This window comes from Xyrauchen texanus, chromosome 11, assembly GCF_025860055.1.
Source record: "Xyrauchen texanus isolate HMW12.3.18 chromosome 11, RBS_HiC_50CHRs, whole genome shotgun sequence".
In the NCBI taxonomy this organism is placed as follows: Eukaryota; Metazoa; Chordata; class Actinopteri; order Cypriniformes; family Catostomidae; genus Xyrauchen; species Xyrauchen texanus.
The window spans coordinates 40,537,480-40,561,085 of record NC_068286.1 but is presented as its reverse complement, the minus strand read 5'-3'; the positions used below and the strand labels follow the sequence as shown (position 1 = coordinate 40,561,085).

The window sequence follows — 23,606 nt, the reverse complement described above, 5'->3', positions numbered from 1 at the left end:
AAACGTTTTAAAGTAAAGATATAAAAGGCTTGTATTCACTATTGAAAAGACCAGCATCGCTGGTTACCAGTATATGTTGTGTTTTGGCTGCTGATCTACAACATGAGATGCTGGTGTGCTGGTGTTCCCACCATACTTCTTAACTAGCCTAACCAGCAAGACTTCCTTGGTCAACCAGCTTTACCAGAAAGATCATGCTGGACAAAGAGCTTCACCGGCATGGGCGACACCAGATAATTTTGTTTGCCGGTGCTATGGTGATGCCCATGGTGATGTTTAATTCTAATTAAACTAGGCACGAACAAGCAATTTTAATATCTGTTCGCATGCAGTGACTAAAAATTGCTACGCCATTACCTGTCTGTCACTCAGTGTAAAAGTCAATGCAATTCCAGAGGAAGAGGTCTCACATAAATTAAAGAAAGTATTGTATTGTTGTTGTCTAGTGGGGTCCAGGGCATGCTTCTCCAGATAAAATTATTATTTTGTATTTTTTTGTTGCAAAAACTGAACTAAAGCATTCAATTCTGGTTACTTTGAGAGTAGCATTTTTATTTATTCTTGAGTACCACTGTGTAGCACACATGTATGGGCTAAATATTTCTAAAATACTAAAAAGACGGCATAGCTGAAGTTTCACAAAATTGTCTTTCAAAAGAGTAGCCTGCTTTGGCAGTAGAAGACTGAATTGATTGAATCAGCAGACAGAAATACGCTAGCCTACACAATGCATGATTGCTGAAAAATGGTCAGGGAAAATGTTTCTCATCATTACGAATAGGCTAACATAAATTTGTTAGGGATGTTAAGGGGGTGCTATGGACTTTCTTAGTGTGGCTGAAGCACCTGCAAGCCCCTCCTTAGTAACACACGTTCAGCAGCCAAGTTTTGCGGCTGTATAACAGTATAGAAGCTCCAGCCAGACCAGCATTAACCAGCTTGGAACAGCATGTTAGTTATTGCAGGTCTAAGCTGTTTTGTTTTTTTAATAGATAGGGAGAGCAAAAATAATCACATGTTTGCTCTCTCGAAAATGGAAAAACACAGTAATGTTGATGATATACAGTAATGAGAAAGATGGTAATTGAGGTAAATCCCTTTTCATGTATGGTATTGCACACACTTATTGCAAGTGCTGGATTGAGTGTGGTGATTTGAGATTTTTGGAACATTTGAAGTGGCACAATCCAGAGTAAATCACTCCCCCATATTGAGCAAATGTCTGAGATCACAATCACTCCCTATGTCTATCTATGTTGTCTGTGTTTATGTGTGTGTAGGGCCAAACTACATAACGGAAATTTGTGCAATCTGCAAATTATTTTCCTGCAAAAAATTGCTTCTAGAAAATAAGAAAAATGTAAATTTAGTGAGGTTTAGAACTCCCCCCTCAATAAAAATCCCTCACTTCACCTTTAACCCTCTGGGGTCTGAGGGTATTTTGGGCTCTGGAGAAGTTTTGACATGCCTTGACATTTGTGCTTTTTTCCATTGCTTAAAAACATATTAATGGCTAAAGTCTGATAACACTGTATTCAGCAAAAACTGGGCTACAATAATATGTGAGCAACATGTGTGTAGAGGTTTGTATTTTTGAGAAAATAACGTTTATGCATGGTTTTTTGGTCTTTAGTTTTTTGAAAATAGGTCATTGAAATAAGGTCATATAACAGATAATAAGCATTTGTCCACAAGACTTTTGAGAACTGGATCTTGTAGCCTAGAGTTTTTGCTACAAAATGATGTGAAAACCATCCTGATCACTCATTCATACAAAACAATATAGTAATTGAACTTTTGTAAGACAATTTTTGTGTTGAAAGGTAATATGCGATAAGGTGTGAATGATCATGAATATTCATTGTAATTCACAAATGAGAGACAAAGACCCTCCCCTGGGCCTGTCAATGAGGGACAGAGAATGAATGTGAGGAGACTTAATGATCAAAATCAAGTTTTAAGTTAAAAAAGTAATCTGACTATATATTTTCTTTACATAAAGACTTTACTTAATTTTAGACCTACACTACCGTTAAAAGAAGTCTCTTCTGCTCACAAAAACTGGATTTATTTGATCCAAAATACAGAAAAAACATTGATATTCTGAACTCTTTTTACAATTTAAAAGAACAGTTTTCTATTTGAATATATTGTAAAATGCAATTTGTGATGAAAGCTGAATTTTCAGCATCATTACTGCAGTCTTCAGTGTCACATGATCCTTCAGACATCATTATAAGATGGTGATTTTCTAATATGGGCATATTTAAAGTGCATTTTACTCATTTACACCTATTATTGCACCTATTATTGCATGTAATATGCTTGCAAGCACAAGCATATTACATATCATATTTATATTATACAGCATACAATTTAAATACCTGCTTTAGCAGAAACAGCATTTAAATGTAACTAAAACTTGCTTATTAGGACATATTTCAAATGTTAATACTCTGAATCCTGGCTGGCAAGTCTGGAAACAGTCCCACTAGTAAAATATGTACATGTTTATATAAAATAGCATGTCAACTAATTAAAACTCAATGACTTACTCCTCTGAAATTGTATCCCATTAGCGTATGAATGGTGCGCTCTGCTGGTGGGTGGGATCACATTACAGATAATTAGATCGCAAAGTAAAAACTGTACATCGCTTTGTTTCAAACAGATTGCATTGCAGGAGAATATTTGTTTTAAATTTTAATTGTTTTATTTAAAAGTAGACATTTTAAGCTTTCTTTAGACATATGTGTGGCAGGGCAGAGGGCGGGACTGGGTAGGATCATGACCCGGCCCCGCCCTCCGCCCTGCCACATTATGTTTGTGTGATAAGTATTCGTGGAGTTTCAGTTCAATTTTGTGTTTTCCATGATGTGTTTCAGAAATATGCTCGTGAACACAGAGACTGCTGAAAGCTCACCCTTTTTATTTTCTTTATTTTACAAAAGCACAAGATTTTGTTGTTATTGTGAGTGTACACAAATAAAAGTAGACCCTTTATAGTCTCTAATGATGTCTTACACTTATCTGTATACCCAAAAATGACAGAGTATTTTAAGTTGTTTCTGTTGTAATGACTAAAATATCCAGCAGGACGCGCCGGCGCGTCCATCGACCCCAGTTTTTCCATGTTTAGATTCCAAAATCCAGGTGTGCAAAGCTTGTCGGGTCATACCCAAAAAGACATGAGGCTGTATTCGCTCCCAAAGGTGCTTCAACTATGTACTGTGTTAAGGGTCTGTATACTTATGTCAATATGATATATCTGATTTATCTTTTTAATACATTTGCAAAGTTATAAAAAAATTTTTTACTTTATACTGTGTTTATAGATTGATTTTCACTCACCCTTAGAAACAGAAGGATAATTAGACTGAGTCAGGGTACAGGAATGATGATAAAGATATTAATGGTGATAATCATTCTCATAATTGACTCCCTGATGAATACAGCTGTTTTTGCATTGGGCTGTTCAAATTTTCCAGAGCAGCCCTGCTGGCAAGACCAGTATAGATATGCATGGATTTCCAGACTTGTTTATGCTGATAAGTTCTGGTCTGGAGTTGTTGTTGCTGGTGGACCAGCATAGCCATGCTGTTCACCAGCTAGTAAATCTTGTTAACCTAAGAAGTCTTGCTGGTAAAGTTAACCTGGTAGGGACGCAATTTAAGAATTCATGGAAAAACAATAGAAGAAAAAAAAGTGTTGAGTGAAGCTTGCTCGTTGAATGCTAATATTTTGGGATGTTAGCAGGACATGTCTAAGTTCCTAAGGTGTTCTGAGTGTTTTTAGTGCCTTCAGATACAGTTACTTGGGTTTTCTGGGTGGTTGCTAGGAAATAGCTTACTTACAAGTCAAAAGAGCCCTCCCCCTAACCTCATTGATATTTTCAACCATAGATTCTTGGGTTCCAAGAATTATTCATTTTAAGGTAATTTTCCAACATGTTGCTTCCAAAAGTTCATGTACCCTGCAATCGAAACACATTCTGCTAAATTACTGACAGGTGGCATCCCACATTAAAAATGTTTGCATCTATACAAATACCTATCCCTCTAGCCCAATTGATAGCATGCAGCACAAGCAACCTCCGAAACACAGATTATTGACCTGTGGGAACCAGGAAGTATTTATGTTCACATAAACAATGGTGTGTGTAATTAAGAGGTTGCATTTTCGCTGTTTTACTCCACTGATGGTTAGGTTTATGATATACTGTATATACTTTAGGTTAAAGTATATAAAACACCATATACATATGAAATCAATTAAAACTTGCCATGCTTTTGGCACCAATATTTGGACATTTCACCTCAAAACTGAAGCTCACATGTGCCAATTCAAGTATCAACTGTTCCAGCTTCAACCGCGGGGGTTGCAGCAAGTTTGTCAAACTCAAGATTTTCCGTAAGGACAAAATGCATTTCAGCATGTTCCTTTCTCTCAAGCTTAGTAATCTACAGGTATGTTAGTAATCTTAGTAACCTCATCTATGTTTTAAACACTTTGAAAGAGTTGAAACTGCCTACTAAAGGCCCTTGTGTACTTTAAGTATCTTATGTTCACTTTAGTTGCAGTGCCTTTTATTTTCAGTTGCTAGAACTCTCATTAAAGGATTGAATTGGGGATTCAAATCTGGGTCAAGAGATTAGAACTCTATTCCATTATGAAAAGCTTTATATCAGAGCCAACCACCAAAACAAGATTAGAAATGTGTACCGGCAACTATCAAAACAGGACATGAGGCTTGATTCAGAAGCAGCATGTGTAACGAAAGAACTTAAAGTGCAATTTATTCTTCAAACTGTATTTGACCTTAGTGTGTATCGGTGGGTGTGTGTGTGTGTGTGTGTGTGTGTGTGTGTGTGTGTGTGTGTGTGTGTGTGTGTGTGTGTGAGAGAGCGTGTATTTATCACTTTGTGGGGACCAAATGTCCCCATAAGGATAGTAAAACCCAAAATTTTTGACCTTGTGGGGACATTTTGTCGGTCACCATGAGGAAAACAGCTTATAAATCATACTAAATTATGTTTTTTGAAAATGTAAAAATGCAGAAAGTTTTCTGTGAGGGTTAGGTTTAGGGGAAGGGTTAGGTTTAGGTTTAGGGGATAGAATAAAAAGTTTGTACAGTATAAAAACCATTATGTCTATGGAAAGTCCCCATAAAACATGGAAACACAAGTGTGTGTGTGTGTGTGTGTGTGTGTGTGTGTAGCGTGTATTTATTACTTTATGGGGACCAAATGTCCCCATAAGGATAGTAAAACCTGAAAATTGTGACCTTGTGGGGACATTTTGTCGGTCCCCATGAGGAAAACAGCTTATAAATCATACTAAATGATGTTTTTTGAAAATGTAAAAATGCAGAACGTTTTCTGTGAGGGTTAGGTTTAGGGATAGGGTTAGGTTTAGGGGATAGAATATATAGTTTGTACAGTATAAAAACCATTATGTCTATGGAAAGTCCCCATAAAACACGGAAACCAAACATGTGTGTGTGTGTGTGTGCAGCAGTGTCTTGTGATGCTCTTCACTTACTGCTTTAGTATATGGAAGACTGAACACATGTCACCACCACATGACCACAACAGTGTGTTTCATGTTTAGACTGTAAAGACAATTTTTTTGGACGTGATACCATGTTAATATCATGGTATTCTTCAAAGTTGTAATACCATATAAATACCATATACATGCACCAATTAAGTCACTTGAGTCAGACTTTAGAATTTATGAATTATATTGCATTAGATATCAAAATTAAATCAAGTAGCATCTGCAGACAAATTTCCTCAGAGCTATACTGTAGATCTATTATCTTGAAACCTAACAAACCCCTTTTTGCTTGATAAGTATGTTTGAGCTATATTTCTTTCAAATAAATGTTCCTTGATTTGCTTATTTGTTATATGATGCAAATACACTCATTTATTTTAAAGTGTAGCTTAAGTGCCCAAATACGTTTTGGGACCAATTTATATGGTAATAATGTATTATCCTCATATATCATCATATATCACAAAAATACCATGGTATTACAATCTGGTACATTTGCTGTACCATGCTTCCGCCAGACGGGAAGGTGAACATGTTTACGTTAAAATGGTACTGTTGCAGTTTTAAACACAACCTTAAATTATAAAAGTTTTAGATGTACATGCTAGATTTTGTAGAATTTAAACTAAGACTTGCTTATCACATAACCCCCTCTGGTAGTTGCTGTGTCCACAGAGCTGAAGTAAGGCAAAGCAGAATAAAGGATTTCTCTGTGTGCCTCGCAACAGTCTAGCATTGACTGACCATATTAAAAAATATCCAACACAATAATTGGGAAGGAAATGCTGAGGCTCTTTCTCATAATGCACTCAATGCACTCAGTCTCTGACCCACTTCAACATGGACATCTGCTCCAGTCACATGATGCAGTAATGTCATGTCCATGACCTGGGTCAAATACCTAGCAAAATATGTCAGATACTGAAGTAAATTAGTTTAAAAAAGGAATGTTTTAAACCGATGCCTTTGCCTGAAAATACCTTATGAGGTTATGTTAATTTTTTCAAACACAATAATGTAGAATTTTCTTATACTGCATTCAATCTGTTTTGGTTCTGGGATATTATGATCTAAAGTTTTTTTTAATCAAATAGATAATAGAAAGATATACTGTATAGTGCATACATTAGTGGGTGTGTTTCTGTGACATTTTTCAATGGTTGATCATATGAAATTGTTACACTACAAGCTGACTGTGCCAAAGTACTTATGCATTTTTGAAAGAACACGAGTCATACTAAATTAGGCATCTTTTAAAGTGTGAACTTATATATTGTAAGCAGATAATTTGAGTATTTTCTTTCATTTGCTGTAACAAAATATTTAACTTGCTTACTTTGGTCATGAAAGATGTTCAGTATTCACACAGTGACATTACATTTATTCATTCGGCAGATGCTTTTATACAAATCAGCTTCAAATGAGGAATTTAACAATGTAAGCAATTCACCTTTAGGGGTAATACAAAGTGACAGAATTGTTCAGAAAAGTACAGGCTAGAACAGAGATGATGTTAAGAAAGTGTAGCAAAAGTAAGAGAAGAGTGCAGTTTTTTAATGTAATTTAAGAGTTAAGGGCGGTCACACTAGGCTTTGAGTATGCTAAATTATATCGGACAGCACAACGAACAAGAACATGATGTCACACGCAAGGACTTCTGGTTTTAATAAAGACAAATAACACACAACTAGCAAATAATATTATATTCAAAATGTTGAAATGTACTGACCATGCCAGCTTCTATTGCTCACACCACGTCATCTCAGCATCCAGATTCAGAGTAAACATTTGTATGCAAGTGGCAAGTGAAATTTCTTTGCATGAGCTTATGTTCTCCCGTGTTCTGGTGCGTTTTAAAAGGAGTGAATGTAGCGTGAAGTGTATTATGACAGGGAATAAGTGAATTAACATTTGACTGGCTCAAGGTTAGTTACGTTGATATCATTATCTACTAGTTAATATGCCAGCTATCATTTGCACAAATTGACCCTGAACTAATTTTTACCCCAACTATCAAATTTGATCAAATTGTTGTTGTTGTTCATCTGGATCACTCGCTTCGGTTGTTTTTACATTGCTTCTCATGGAGATCACAACCAGAATAAAGTCCAGCACAATAAGAATCATCATGGCAGCACCTAGTTGTTGGTCAGGAAAACTGTTGATATGCAAGTATCACTGCCTTGAACTTGATGAAGTGAAGTGAGAGGTGTAATTCATGTTCTACTGGGCTCGTTGAAAACTAAATGTGACACATTCTGGACCATTTGCAGAGGTTTTATTGCACATGCTAGAAGAGCATTGCAGTAGTCCATTCAAGAGATGACGAGAGTCTGGACAAAGAGTTGATGCACAGGTTTTGTGATCATTCTGCAGATGTACAATACAAATCTGCAAATTCAGAACAGTGTTAAGAAGGCTTGAAACTGTCACATAGCATCTAGACATTTCTTACCATGTGTCTGGACAAATTTCTGGCTCTCCTTCTAATCATGTCTAGCTACTGCAGGAAAATAGACTGTAGTTGGCTACTGTCAGCTTATGTTTTATTTTAGCAGATGATTGGCTAACCAGTGATGTGTCACTCTGCTGAAAACGCTTCAGATGCATGTCGAAGCCTTCAGGGAAGATCAGCAGGATCACTCAGGACGGATTTGAGTTGGTTATAAGTGCATTCCCTAGAGATATGTGGGAAAGAGGAAGAGTGGAGGATTCTAGGAGATCTCACAGTGTGGGAATTCTGTCATCTCAAAACAGGAAGAGGGCTGTAGGAATGTGACCCGTAGAAGACACAAAAAGACATTTTAAAATGAGACATTTAAAAAAAATATTTGCACAGACATCCCTTGTGTCAGAGATAGAACTATACTGAACACAAGAGAGTAAACAGAGGTCTATGTGTGTACTGTATATGGTGTGTTTATGAGTGTTTCTGATTAAGTGTGTCATGGAAAAGCTTAGGCATTTATGCAACTGGCTCTCTCTCTCTCTCTCTCTCTCTCTCTCTCTACACACACACACACACACACACACACACACACACACAATTCTGGCTCACCTCAGCAAATCCAAAAGCAAAGCATTGACTCTGACAGGCTAATTCAATGCTAATTGGAAAATAAATTGGGAGGCAGTCACAAGACATTAGGAATAATAGAGATACAACAAGCTGTGTGTTTGTGTACACACCCAAACTCTGAATCATTACTTTTTTCCTTTTTCATTTTACTCTGCTCAATGTCATTTAAGGCCTTGTTAAGCAAACATAAGCATCTTTTTTCATATCTCCACAGTGAAAACTGCTTTCTAAAGATACATACAATACAGAGGTTTTCAATGACACACAATATTATGTCACAGACTCATAAAAGGACTCTACAAACAGAATGAGCCAAGTATTCAAGCGTCTTGCCTTCCAGACTGCAATATTATATATACTTGGAGTGGTGGTGGCGTAGTGGGCTAAAGCACTTAACTGGTAATCAGAACTGGCAATCAGAAGGTTGTAGGTTCGATCCCCACAGCCACCACCATTGTGTCCTTGAGCAAGGCACTTAACTCCAGGTTGCTCCGGGGGGGGGGATTGTCCCTGTAATAAGTGCACTGTAAGTCGCTTTGGATAAAAGCGTCTGCCAAATGCATAAATGTAAATGTAATGCAGAAATGTACTGTATATATATATATATATATATATATATATATATATCGATGAGCCAAAACTTATGAGCCTGCCTAATATGCAGTTTGTCCTCCGCATGCCACCAAAACAGCGCCGACTGGCCAATGCATGGAATCTACAAGATCCCTGAAGCCAAGATATTAGCAGCATATCCTTCAAGTCCTGTAAATTGCAAGGTGGAGCAACTGTGGATTGGACTTGTTGGTCCAGCACATCCTACAGATGCTCAATCGGATTGAGATCTGGGGGATTTGGAGGCCAGGGCAACACCTTGATCTCTTCATCATGTTCCTCAAAACATTCCCGTACAATGTGTGCAGTGTGGCAGGGTGAATTATCCTGCTGAAAGAGGCCACTGCATCAGGGACTAGCATTGCCATGAAGAGGTTTACCTGGTCTGCAACAATATTTAAGCAGGTGGCACATGTCTAATTGACATCCACATGAATGGCCGGACCCAGGGTTTCCCAGCAGAAGATTGTCCAGAGAATCACACTCCCTCCACTGCCTTGTTGTCTTCCCACAATGCATCCTGGTGCCATAATTTCCCAAGATAAATGGAGCACACGTACACGGCCGTCCAAGTGATGTAAAAGAAAACTGGACTCATCGGACCAGGCGACCTTCTTCCACTGTTCAAAGGTCCAGTTCCAATGCTCACGTGCCCATTGTATGCACATTCGACGGTGTACAGGGTTCATCATGGGCACTCTGATCGGTCTGTGGTTATGCAGCCTCGTACACAGCAGGGTGTGATCCACTGTGTGTTGTGACATATTTATCCCATAACCATCATTAACATTTTCCGTGACTTGTGCCACAGTAGACTTTCTGTTGGTTCAGACCAGACGGGATAGCCTTTGTTGCCCTTGGACGCCCAACACGTTGTTGCCGGTTTGTGAATTGTCCCTCCTCGGACCTAGAGCGGAGGCACCCCACAAGCCTTGCTATTTCAGAGATGCTCTGACCCAGTTGTCTGGCTATAACAAATTGTCCCTTGTCAAAGTCACTCAGGTCTGTACTCCTGCCATTTATCCTGCATTCAACAAGTTGACTATGAAAACTGATAATTCGCTTACCATCTAATCTAATATATATATATATATATATATATATATATATATATATATATATATATATATATATTTTGAAATGAGCATATATATATATATATATATATATATATATATATATATATATATATATATATATGCTCATTTCGAACATTATGAACTTTTCAGGTCTGTCTTTGGAGATTGCAGCATGTAAAATTGCATATAATAGCATGAAATAGCATACAGCTAAATTGGTATTGAAAATCACTGTTATTCTTTGGGGAATGCGATTCAATGTAACATTCAAATAAATATGCTCTTAGTCAATTTCACACTTTGTATTGAAGCTGATTAAAACATGAACAGATGCTCAGTCGAAATGTCAAGGAAAGGTCACTGTAGTGAGTGGCATGCCATGTGAATGTGAATTGCGGTTTTGAGAACGTGCATATGGCTTGCTGTCCTTTTGGAAATTACATTTCTTAAAATGTAGCCAGGAGAATAGAAAACCCTGACAAAGCCTTCTTATTGGTGCTTCAATGGTTAAAAATGTCTAAATTCATCTAAAAATGTCACAGGATGTGCTTTAGGGCAGTGGTTTTCAACTGGTGGGTTGGAGGTCTGATTTGGTTGCGGCTAGCTAAGATAAACAATCCAAACTGCAAATAATAAAAATGCAGCTAACTATGTAATTGTGCATGGGTAGCAAAATGAATAGGCTTTTAAACATTTAAAAGAGAGAAGTGAATGCTTCCTTTACCTTTTTTTGATGTCATAAAAGGCTGTGCGTCCCTATTAATTAACTGTATGTTTTCAAGGACATTTTTGCTTAGTTTTGTACAATATATAATTTTGGTACTGTGTTGAGTCACTACATGATGTCCAAAGTGAAAGTGGGCCTTGAACTGAAGCCAATTTCAAAACACTGCTTAATTTTTATATTACGAACAAAGAATATAAATGGGAAGCCACTACAATAGTATATGTGCAAACTAACAAATGTCTAAGTGTGTTTCTTGTAAGGATGTCCATAGCCATAGTGTGTCTTACTCACATCACACCACCTGATGTCAGTGTAGCACCTGATTTTACACACAAGACAGGAAGGACGCAAGAATGATGGAGAGGACTTTTTCTGCAGCCAAAAAAGGGAAACTATTTAATCTAGAATTTATTTTTGTGACAATTTTGAAACTTTTTAAATTTATGTATTTATTTATTTAAATTTGGAATGTTTCTTTTTTAGAATTATAGATAATTATTTATTAGAGAGAGACTTTGTGTTTGTGTGTGTGTGTGTGTGTGCGTGCATGCGTGTGTGTCAAATGTCCCCACAATGTAAAAATGCAAAAAGGTTTCTGTGAGGTTTAGGGGTAGGGTTAGGGGATAGAAATTATCATTAGATCTGTATAAAATCCATATAATGCATGGAAGTCTATTGAGAGTCCCCATAATGATATAAAAACAAGTTTGTGTTTGTGTGCGTGCGTGTGTGTTTCCAAAAGTAAATAAGAAATGGCAAATACTGTCTGCTACAGTCCAAAACAAACAGTATATTCTCTGTGGCTGTAGGTCCTCTTATAGCACAGGATATTAGCACAGGATACACACACACACACACACACACACACACACACAAGACTGTGTGCAGTGTTAATGTGAGACGTTTCCCTGTTTTGTGGCCCTGTTGTCAGATGATGTGTCATGAGTGTCAGGATCATGTGAGCTTCTGTCCTAATTGTACTTTGATGATTTTAGAAAGGGGAAAAAAGGTGTTTACACACATTAAAGGAAAGCATGTCAGTTTGCCTGTCTGTTGACCTGTGTAAAGTGGTAATTAGTTTTAGCATGAAAACAACACATCACACCTAAAAATAAAATTGAATCATTGTCTCACCCTCATGTCATTTCAAACCTGTATGGCTTTATTTCCTCTATGGAAAACAAAAAGAGATTGTCAATGCTGTTCTTTTTTAATATGATGAAAGTAAATAGGGTTGGGGCCAAAAAATCACCAAGTTTGAATAAGTGAGAAGTTGCAGAGGGGAAAATTTCATATTGATTATACTTTTATGCCACTTTCTTTGGTGACTTTTGTCATTCTTGGTGCTTGGATAGTCTCCACATAGACATGTGCTTTCATCATTCTGACAGCCAATGTGATTTTCTTGTAATAGAAACGCTTTCTTGTAATAAAAATCTTGCCATCTCTTTAGTGAAACACGTCCTTTTCCCATTTTTTATTTTTTTTTCCATTTATCATGACCTGACCTGACCTTCTGCTTACCAAAGACATCTCCAGTTAACTGTCGTATCAACAGAGATGGTACTTTAAATCACTTTTCACATAGTACTGTAGTATTGTTATTATTGCTGTTATTTTAACAGTAATGCTGTGCTGAATGTTTTTAACATAATTAATAAAAACTCTTGTTCATGCATCAAGTATCATGAATCGTTGTGTCCTCTATCCAAAGATCTGTCTTACAGCAATGTATGGCTATTTTTCTTTAATGTAGGACATTGATATTTACCACAATGACCCTAGAAGTACTGTAATGATGCTCTTGAAGTCATGTATGAAAACAACAAACTGTAGCCAATGTGCTTTCCAGGTTAGACGCTCTGTCATGACAGAAGCTTGCCATCCAAATGACTGGTTCTCTTCATGACCAGTGTTCTCTCATGAAATACTGCAGTGTAATAAACCAAAAAACCTAATAACGGCCTTCAAGGTGTCTGAAAATGTGTGTTTTGGACAATGGATTGAATTCTGGTGAGCTCATTATTAGCAGAGACTTGCACGCTGTCTTTCACTCTATGTGCTGCATGCATGTGACAGGCAAGCATGTATTAGGGGTAAATACCAGAACAAGCTACGCAAGCCCTCTGCACACTGCCCTGCTTTGTGTGGGGCTGTTTGCACAGGCCTGGTTCAGACACAGGGCAAGTGCCAGCATCATTCCTCTGTGCTTGAGTAGCAGAACAACTTCTGTCTCCCACTCACTCTCTTTTTCTTTCTCCTCTATAATATGGCTATGCAGCTCTGGTTTAGTCATTTACTTATTCTGCCATTGTGCACCATGAAGTTACACACAAAGTGATTTTACAAGCCAAAGTATGAAGATAAAAAAGTTTCATTCTTTCTGTAGGACATAGAAAGGGATTGTTGACCCAAAACTGAAAATTCTAGCATCATTTACTCATCAACTTGCACCAAGTTGTTATTTGCTGAAAATCTTCCCTTTCGCATCAGTACCTTGATGTCTTTTAAAGAGAGAGTTCACCCAAAAATTTAAATTCTCTCATGATTTACTCACCCTCCTGGCATCCCAGATGTGTATGATTTTCTTTCTTCTGCAAAACTCAAATGATGATTTTTAGAATTTCAGCTCTTTAGATTCTCACAATGCAAGTGGGTGTCATGGGTGTCAACATTTTGAAGCTCCAAAATCCACATAAATGCAGCAAAAAATAATCGACTCCAGTGGTTTAATCCATGTGTCCATCATCCCTGCTCAGTCAGGCTCCACTTTAACTTTCACATTTTTCTTTGGTTTTTGGTGATTCACATTCTTCATGCATATCGCCCCCTACTGGACAGGGAGGAGAATTTATGATAAAAATAATTGTTAAATATGTATCTATATCTCATGCACACTTGTCATATTGTGTCTGAACACAAGGATTTAACTACTGGAGTTGTATTGATTACTGGAGCTGAAATATTCTTCTAAAAATCTAAATTTGTGTTCTGCAGAAGAAAGAAAGTCACACTTTGAGGGTGAGTAAATCATGAGAGAATTTTCGTTTTTGGGTGAACTATCCCTTTAAAGGAAATTGACAAAGTTGCAGTGATGCATCTTGATGTGCCAAGTGGGTAAACGTGAATGGGATTTGAGGAAAAAATCAGCAGCTGGAAATTTCTGCAAAATAACTTGATTTATATAAAAATAACCAAAAAATGTTTTCTGTGAAAGAAATAAAGACATACTGGATTGAAATCACATGAGTAAAGGATAACTTAATTTCAATTTCCATCTTTTTAATAGCTCATATTATGACTAGAAAAAAGAGACTAAATCTAATGAAGTGTTGCCTCAGCTTGTATGGAAAAGTCCTGACTTCATCCGAGTCGGTGCCTGGTCCACAGTGACATGTTTTAACAATTGTCATTGTGAAGGATCAGATTAATGTTAAGTTTCTTAAATGGAGTCTGATTAAACTGTTTTTCTCTTTCCAGAGCTCACGAGAGGAGAGAGAAATAGAGAGGTCCCGTTTGGACTCTATGGTTCTGTTAATAATGAAGCTGGATCAGTTAGACCAGGAGATTGAAAATGCTTTAAGCTCCATCCCCTCCCTCAATGGCACGCCCAACCTAAAAAGGCACATCATTTCTGTGAGTGGCTTGCCACCAATCAGCAACAGCTTTTTTATTAAATTGTTGTGATTTGCTATGAAATAATGGACACCAGCTATCACAGACCTCCAATAAAATTTTTGGACATGTAACATGCTGATATACTAATATATATATATATATATATATATATATATATATATATATATATATATATATATATTAAAAGTGTAACTTTTTTCAACAGGATGTTGATTTGGAAATGCTTGATTCAGCAGGAAGTCTCTCCCAGTCCTTAAACGCCCCTCTTTATCAATCCTCATCATCAGTGTCTTCATCAGGACCCTCTGGAACCTCTGAATCTAGACCAAAAAATGAGGTTAGTTAACCTCTGTTTCATTAACATGTATAGTTGAATCAAAGACTGGACTTACCTGTCCATGTGACCATGACAGTGTGTTCTCTGTAACCTGCTAAAATTCGAGCATTCAAGATTTGGCAATAGCAAAGCAGATATCAGATCATTACAACACTCCTTGAAATGACACTAATCACTCACGTGTGAATGTATTAATATTTGTTGCCACATATTATAATTTGTTCTTGCAAAAGAGATTGCTTTTGCAAGAGAAAACTGTTGCACTTTACAACCGTGCATATAACTTTGCCCACATATGCTGTATAAACATGAAAACATTATGTCTGTCTTTTCCTGCCTTTCTCTGCCTCACTGACACTTTAAGTTTGCCTCGTGTTTCTGAAATGTTTAGTCAAGCATGTAATGGGTAATCGGATGGAAGATTCTTATACTATCCTCAGAATGCAAACTCAATGTGCCCATACACATTGTGTCCATCTCTCACACACACATCCAGACATGTACATGCACCAGGGGATAAGCTCACGTGGAATGTTCCACAGTGTGTTTTAGCTGGTGGAATTTGGTTGAGAGTAAAGGTTGCCGTTATCATATTCCAGTAACTTTATCCACTCAGAGAGAAATAAAATGAGAGGATGAGAGAGAGAGAGAGAGAGAGAGAGAGAGAGAGAGAGACTCCTCAGTAAACTTTTGTGGTTGCTGGCACCACAACTTCCCTTTATTTTAATGTTTGCATTGTCATTCAGCATACAGACATGGATGTCTAAATGTTGGTCACTTCAGTGACCTCTTCAAAAACTGTTTCATCTGCTGTATTACCAAATAATAACATTAAAGTGAATAAGAGACCAATGACTCACAGTTTAACCAATTCCAGGGATATAGGAAAGCATTAATGGGATGCAAAAGTGCTCACACCTTATAAGGTGACTGTAACTGTTTTAGTTAATAGTTTAAATATTAAAGGTGCACTTAGTAATTTCAATGTAAAGAATCATGAGCAATCACATGAGATTAAGACTCCAGTATATCACTAACATTATAAAAGTTGTTTTATTTTCCATGGAGAGGGTCACATCATGGGGGATGGCATGCCATGATCACATGATCTCAGTAAACTCCCTGTTATTGGACACTTTCACTCATGAATTAGATAAATCCAACATGATCACACGAGAAGCCAGTGTGTTGTTTCTGCGAGTTCCTGTATACTAAGATCAGCCACAATACGCTGACTCACCAACAAGTGCCATCTCTTATCAGACATTTGCGTTGGCTTTTACCTTCCCCAGTGGTGTGACCAAAAGTGTGTTGCGTCAGCTGTGTGGGAGGCCTGGGTCCAGATCCAGCAGTATAACCAGGATGAAAATGCATTTGCATAAACAGTAACGAGCATGATTAGGAAGTTGCATTTTCTCCTATAACGTTAAATTTTAACTCCACTGATGGTTAGGTTTAAGTTTGGGTTGGGGGGTACAGTTAATAAAACATGCATTCCTCCTTACTGTATTGCAGCCTGTACAGTTAGCGATATCCAGAGCCAGATTAAACAGGCCTCAACTGCCTTTGGGAGACTTTGGCGCAGAGTTTTTGAGAACAAAAACCTACGTCCCTCCACAAAGGTCATTGTATACCAAGCGGTCTGTGTCAGCACCCTTCTCTATAGCTGTGAAGCTTGGGTAACCTACCGCCATCACATTAAGTCTTTAGAGCGCTTCCATATTAGATGCCTTCAGCACATTCTGGGAATTACATGGCGTGAGCGTATGCCTCACACTGAAATACTTGTAAAGACCAACTGCAGAAGTATTGAGGCTATGATCACCCAGTGCCAACTGCAGTGGCTGGGCCACTTGATAAGGATGCCCCCATGCCGGCTACCCCACAGAGTGCTATATGGCCAGCTACATCATGGTCAACCCTCAGCTGGAGGGCCGAAGAAGTGCTATAAGGATCAAATGAAGATTGCTTTGAGAAAGTGTATGATCAGAACCGAGGACCTGGAATATGTTGCTGCTGATTGTACCATCTGGCGACAGCTTTGTGGGGATGGGGCTCGTATGCTGCACAGACAAATGAAAATACTGTTTCATGCAGTTATTAATATTATAATATCTAATATGTTATATATAAAATCATAATATTTAAATATGAACAGATATAGACTGGTGGACAAAAGTTTGGAATAATGTCCAGATATTGCTGTTTCAGAAGGAAATTGGTACTTTAATAAACCAAAGTGGCATTCAACTGATCACAAAGTATAGTCAGAACATTACTCCTGTAAAAAACATTACTCCTTGAGTAATCATGCTAAATTGCTAATTTGGTACTAAAAATCACTTGCCATTATATCAAACACAGCTGAAAGCTATCTGGTTCATTAAATTAAGCTTAACATTGTCTTTGTGTTTGTTTTGGAGTTGCCACATTATGCAATTGACTGACTCAAGGTCAATATTAGGTCAAAAATGGCAAAAAAGAAACAGCTTTCTCTTGAAACTCATCAGGCATTCATTGTTTTGAGGAATGAAGGCTATACAATGCTTGAACTGAAGATTTCATACCAAAGGTGTACACTACAGTCTTCAAAGACAAAAGACAACTGGCTCTACAAGGACAGAAAGAGATGTGGAAGACCAGATGTGCAACTAAACAAGAGGATAAGTACATCAGAGTCTCTAGTTTGAGAAATAGACGCCTTGCATGTCCTCAGCTGACAGCTTCGTTGAATTCTACCCGCTCAACACCAGTTTCATGTACAAAAGTAAAGAGAAGACTCAGGGGTACAGACAGGATGGGAAGAATTGCAAAGAAAAAGCCACTTTTGATACAGAAAGATATCATAAATTGTGCGTCTTTACCTTAGATTATGCTAAAATTCCCATTTTGTCCAGCTTTTGTGCATGTGCAATCTCAAATTGACAGGCAATGTCTATATCTAAAAGGTGATTGGCTCTTTTACCTGAAAGGCGGGATATCCTTTTCTACATCCGTTGGTCATTGGCCCGTCTCTGCTAAACAATCTCTGTCAATATTCAACTGGGTTTCAAAAAATAAGCGGAGTGCACACCTTATTCACAAACAATAAATAAATAAATGTTTTAGTAAAAATATATGAATGTAAATAATGTTTTTTTTAAGGTAATATGTATGATTTAATATAAAATCTAAATATAATGGTGCCTATCAATGAAATTGATTGAATATCATTCTCCCTTGTGTTCATTTAGTTAAAAATTGTTGGAAACATAAATTTTTTATTAGATTTGTATTTAATGCTGTTAAAATATTTTAATACTTCCTCAGATTTAAAAATAAACAAATTTATAAAAAAAAAACACTTGAGCCATTACAGAGCAGACATAATTATCAATATCGTATATATCATCAATAACAAAAAAATAAAAAAATATTGAGATATCATTTTTTAGCCATATAGCCCAGCCCTACTCCGCATTTATGCAAAAGGAATTCATTTGTAGCTCGAGTCATGCTTGATTCATGCGCATTTCACAAAGACGAATCTGCCCGATTCCAGCCTTGCTGAAGTACCCCCAGATCACCACCGATCCTCTGCCTGGTCATCTAATGTTTAGACGGAGACCTGGAGTGGACTTCAAGCTACAGTGTCTCACACCCACTATGAAATTTGGTGGAGGATCAGTGATGATATGGGGTGCTTCAGCAAGGCTGCAATCAGGCAGATTTGTCTTTGTGAAGGACGCATGAATCAAGTCACGTATGTTTTCCTGGAAGAAAACCTGCTTCCTTCTGCTCTGACAATGTTCTGCAACACTGAGGATTGGTTTTTCCAGCAGGACAATGCTCCATGCCACACAGACAGGTCAATCAAGGTGTGGATGGAGGACCACTGGGTCAAGACCCTGTCATGGCCAGCCCAATCTCCAGACCTGAACCCCATTAAAAACCTCTGGAATGTGACAGTTGTCATTTTCTGCAAATAAATGCTCCAAATAACAATATTTTTATTTGTAAATTGGGAGAAATGTTGTCAGTATTTTATAGAATGATACAAAAATGTAAATTTTTCTCAAACACATACAGTACCTATAAATATGAAATCCAGAGAAAATGATAATTTTGCAGTGGTCTCTTAAAGTTTTCCAGAGCTGTATCTCTCTCCTATTCAGAGAAAAGGAAAGAAAGCAGACGTGATCCATATATGGAATGATATCATTGATTTGACACATCACAAAGGCCTGTGTGGCTTTTTGGTTTATGTAAGAGGATTGAAAAGAGATAGCTGTGTCTTGGGGACGGCAACAGTAATGGAAAACTTTTTAGTCACCTCATGAATATGCCTTCATTCTGGACATGATGAACACACCCTTCGAATTCTTTTCCACAGAGTCTACTGTGAGCATTTACAGCAGTCTGTGACTAAAGACATTCATTCATCTCAATGGAGCTCCCTATCACCAGTTTGAACATGAGAGAACACATACAGTACATGTCATATCTGTGGTACGTTGTCTTTACTCGCGTGTGTGCCCAAAATGATCATAATACAGTCTCTCTCTCTCCCCTCACATGAGCCAAAATAACTGAATGCTTCTGCCCACATTCATCCCGTAACTCAAACCTGTCAGGAGCACAAGATGTTTAGTGTATTTGGCCAGCAGCGTGGTGTTGATAGCTCATTGGCCCTGCATGGGTAGAGCTCAGTATATTTGTCTGAGGCCCCTGAGGTCTCCATGTAAGAACTCTATCTGTTTAAAGGGGTTTTCATATATCGGAACTGGCGTCATATGTATATATCAAACAGAGGACGGCAGCCAAAGTGAAGTACAGTCATTCATTGACTATACATTTAAAGGTGTGAAATGCTATGAGTTGATGTGCGTGACAGGGTCCCCTATGCAGGAATGCATCGATAACAATGAATCATGTTGTTAATCATGGATAAATATGTTAAGTAAGCATGCACAGGCAGAAGATTACTGGAAACGAGTGTAATACACACACACACACACACACACAACACACATTTTGATGCAGTTTAATGTAGATTTGAATTGTTATGTAATGCAAGAAACAACAGAACTGTAACAGGATTTTCTGAAAAAAAGAGTAATTTAATTAAGTAGCTTAAAAGAGTTACATAATTATAGAAAAACATACTCTGATTAATGTAACACAGACCTTTGCAGCTACTCAGCACAAGGTCTATGTGAGATTTGTGGCACTGAATGGATGTCAAAGAGAGAAAATGTGATTAAATAATCCAAGCCTTGTGAAAGTACAAGAAACTCTAACCCAATACATTATTGTTATGTATACCTTGTCTTGTCTCACTGTTGCCCTTTGTTTGTCATTTTTGTCACTTTTGTAGTTCCTTAGTTTTCACTTTTGTCACCCTTGTAGCTCCATAGTCGTCTTGTTAGCCCTCATGTTCGCTGTTCATTGTTTTCACCTGCCCTCGTTAGTTTCCCATTGGTTTCTGTTTATCACCTTGTCATCTTGTTTGAGTTCTGTTTGTTCATTGGCTCCCGTTTTCCCATGTCCATGTATTTTAACCCGGTTGTTTTCACTCCCCTCTGTCAATCGTTGAATGTTGTCATGCCTGGTATGTGTTCCCTGCCCGAGTTCTCAGTTTTATTTCATTGTGTTTAGTTTCCTGTTTTCCCATTGTGGTTGTTTCTTTTGTGTTTATTTGTTTGTTTATTTAATAAATTAAGTTGCATTTGGATCCACTCTCCTCGTCTGCCTTCGCTGCCCCATTCGTTACAATTATAATACGTAAAATAATAAGAGAGTAAATAATGTATTTTGATTTTATGATGCGTTTTTGGTTATCCATAGTATCATGTATTTGATGTTATTACAACATGATCACTCAAGATATCGACATGTTGTTTCTGAAGGTTTGTGTATCCTGAAATCAACCGCATTCGGCCAAATTACTGACAAGCATCATCTCCCATCAGACATTTTTGCATTATTTCAGCAGTGGTCAAATTTCCCTCAGCACTAGGAATGGGACATTTCGAATAGATTGTGAGGCATCAGTGTATTACTCCCTGCTTATTCAGAGTCTGGGGGACGAGCTTCAACTTCTCTCAAGAGATTATTTACATTTATTTTATGCATTTTGGCAGACGCTTTTATCCAAAGCGACTTACAGTGCAATTATTACAGGGACAATCCCCCTGGAGCAACCTGGAGTTAAGTGCCTTGCTCAAGGACACAATGGTGGAGGCCGTGGGGATCAAACCAGCGACCTTCTGATTTACAGTTATGTGCTTTAACCCACTATGCCACCACCACTCCAGATTATGTGAGAAAGATTTAAATTTGGTTTTGGAGGAGGGAGTGTGGCTAGGATTTTAAAAAAAAATTGAGATGCAAGAGTGCTCCTTATGCAATTTAAGATTTTACATTGATTCTTTTGGACCCCCTCTAGATTGTATAGGCTCGGTCTTAAAGACACACTCACCTGCTGGCGATGCCAATCACATTTACATTTATGCATTTGGCAGACACTTTTATCCAAAGCTACTTACAGTGCAGTTATTACAGGGACAATCCCCCTGGCAACCTGGGCAACCTGGAGTTAAGTGCCTTGCTCAAGGACATAATGGGGTGGCTGTGGGGATCGAACCAGCAACCTTCTGCTTAACAGTTATGTGCTTTAGCCCACTACGCCACCACCACTCCAATCAGAAGATGGGGACACAACCCATGATTTTGGTGTTGTGTTAAGTTCCAAGAATTTTGGTTGAGGGTTCAGAGTTTTATGTGTATTGGCACTCAAATTTCATTTTGCCCCAGACTCTGTATTTTAGGTGATGGGACAGTCATTAAAATAGGAGATAAATAAATAAAAAATTGAGTCATAGCCAGTGTTATTATCGGCAGACAGATCATACATAAGGGATGGAAGTCAGCTGGAGTGCACTCGTTTCAAGAGTGGCACACAAAGATGGGCAGCATAGCGGCATTTGAAGCAAATTCATATAGAAGGCTAGGCAACATAGATTTATTTAATAAAGAATGGGGCAGCTATTTAGCCTTTTTAGAGGGCTCTCGGGGAGTGGCAGTGGAGGCAGATTTGTAGATTTAAATGTATGCTTTAAAATGTCAGTTTTTTTTTTTGGTTTTTGTGTGTGTATAGTTTCATTTTCTGCTGGACCACTGGATGTTTGTAGTGTGAGATGATGGCGAGCAAGATTCTGAGTTGCATTTTTGCTCTAAAAATAAATTTTTGCTCTACTGACTGACAGTTAGGTTTATGGTTGAGGTTTGGGTAAGGGGAAGAGTTTATAAAATATGCATTCTTGTTGACTGTATAAATAAAAATACAACTTACTTTTGGCGCCACCTTGTGGAAATTTCACCTGGAAACTGAAGCTCACACTAGCTTATACATTGCAGACCACATCCTGCTTTAGTCATTGGGGGCAGTGATTCGAATTGCAGTAAGCACTGACTGAAAAGCTTTTTACCTAATGTTACAGTGTGATCAGTCTTGATATTAGTGTAGTTCAAAAAATATTATCACACAACCCACAAATCATCAGTTTTATTTAACTGTACTTTAAAATTAGAACATTGCTAATAATAAAGGTATCTGTATTGTTACCAAATTATTAGTACTTATACTTGATTTCAAAAATGGTGTATGTCCATTCATACAAATAATAAAACAAAGAGAACATCATTTTGAAGTGCTCTGCCAGTTTCATATGAAAATGCACCCATTTATTTTTATATTTTTCTTGTGCCTCTTTCTCACACACACAAATACTGTATATACACACACTAATGTGCCCAGCAGGGTAATTGACCGTCTCCTCTTGTCCCTCTGCATGGCACCCTAATCCTGCTCCATAGGTTAGCCTCATTTCTTATTTTCCCAAAGTGCTGTCTGGTTAATTCAGTGTCCCCCATTGTTATTAGAGCCTGGATTATACTGGATTACAGGGATTAGCATCCCGACTCTCTATCTCTAATCCACAGAGTCAATTAGGGCCGGATAAAGCGGAAAATACCAGCTATTGTGAAATTTGGTGACTTTTGAAGGGAATGTGCTTCACTCTTGCTCTCCAGAAATGAGAAGTGAACTTCTCACATAGATATCTTGGGTTGAAATGTCAACCTAGTTTCTGGCCTATAGGGAATGAGAATTCAAATTCACTTTAAAGTAGGAGACCAATTGACAATGACATAACCCAGAGAAGTCTGTCTTTTATTGTCTTCTTTGTGTCTTTTGTCCTTCAAATTGACTCAGCATGTAATTGTTATTAGCACTTTTGGCATCCTCATTGTTCATTCTGCATTTTTAAAACCTGTGGGTCATTAACCATCACATTGTTCAGACCACACCACTACAAAAAGTGCCTTGATATTAACAACAGTAATATTGGTAATGGACAAATTACCTTGGTAATAACATTCTATGTTTGTTTGTTTGTTTGTTTGTTTGTTTGTTTGTTTGTTTTGGCACAAAGTTAATACCATTTTTCTATAAAGGTATAGTTCACCCAAAAATTTAAATTCTCTCATGATTTACTAACCCTTCTGGCATCCCAGATGTGTATGAATTTATTT

The 23,606-nt window shown here is 37.6% G+C and overlaps 1 protein-coding gene across 3 annotated transcripts in view; it reads left to right on the top strand.

The window, feature by feature from the left end:
• The window catches only part of LOC127651749 (rho GTPase-activating protein 7-like), a 137,111-nt gene that overhangs the window by 7,259 nt on the left and 106,246 nt on the right, over positions 1-23,606 (top strand). For all 3 annotated transcript variants that reach the window (XM_052137743.1, XM_052137742.1, XM_052137741.1), the window contains 2 exons: positions 14,537-14,692; positions 14,901-15,032. In XM_052137743.1, the coding sequence (XP_051993703.1) occupies positions 14,537-14,692; positions 14,901-15,032 (288 nt within the window). The remainder of the gene's footprint in view (positions 1-14,536; positions 14,693-14,900; positions 15,033-23,606) is intronic.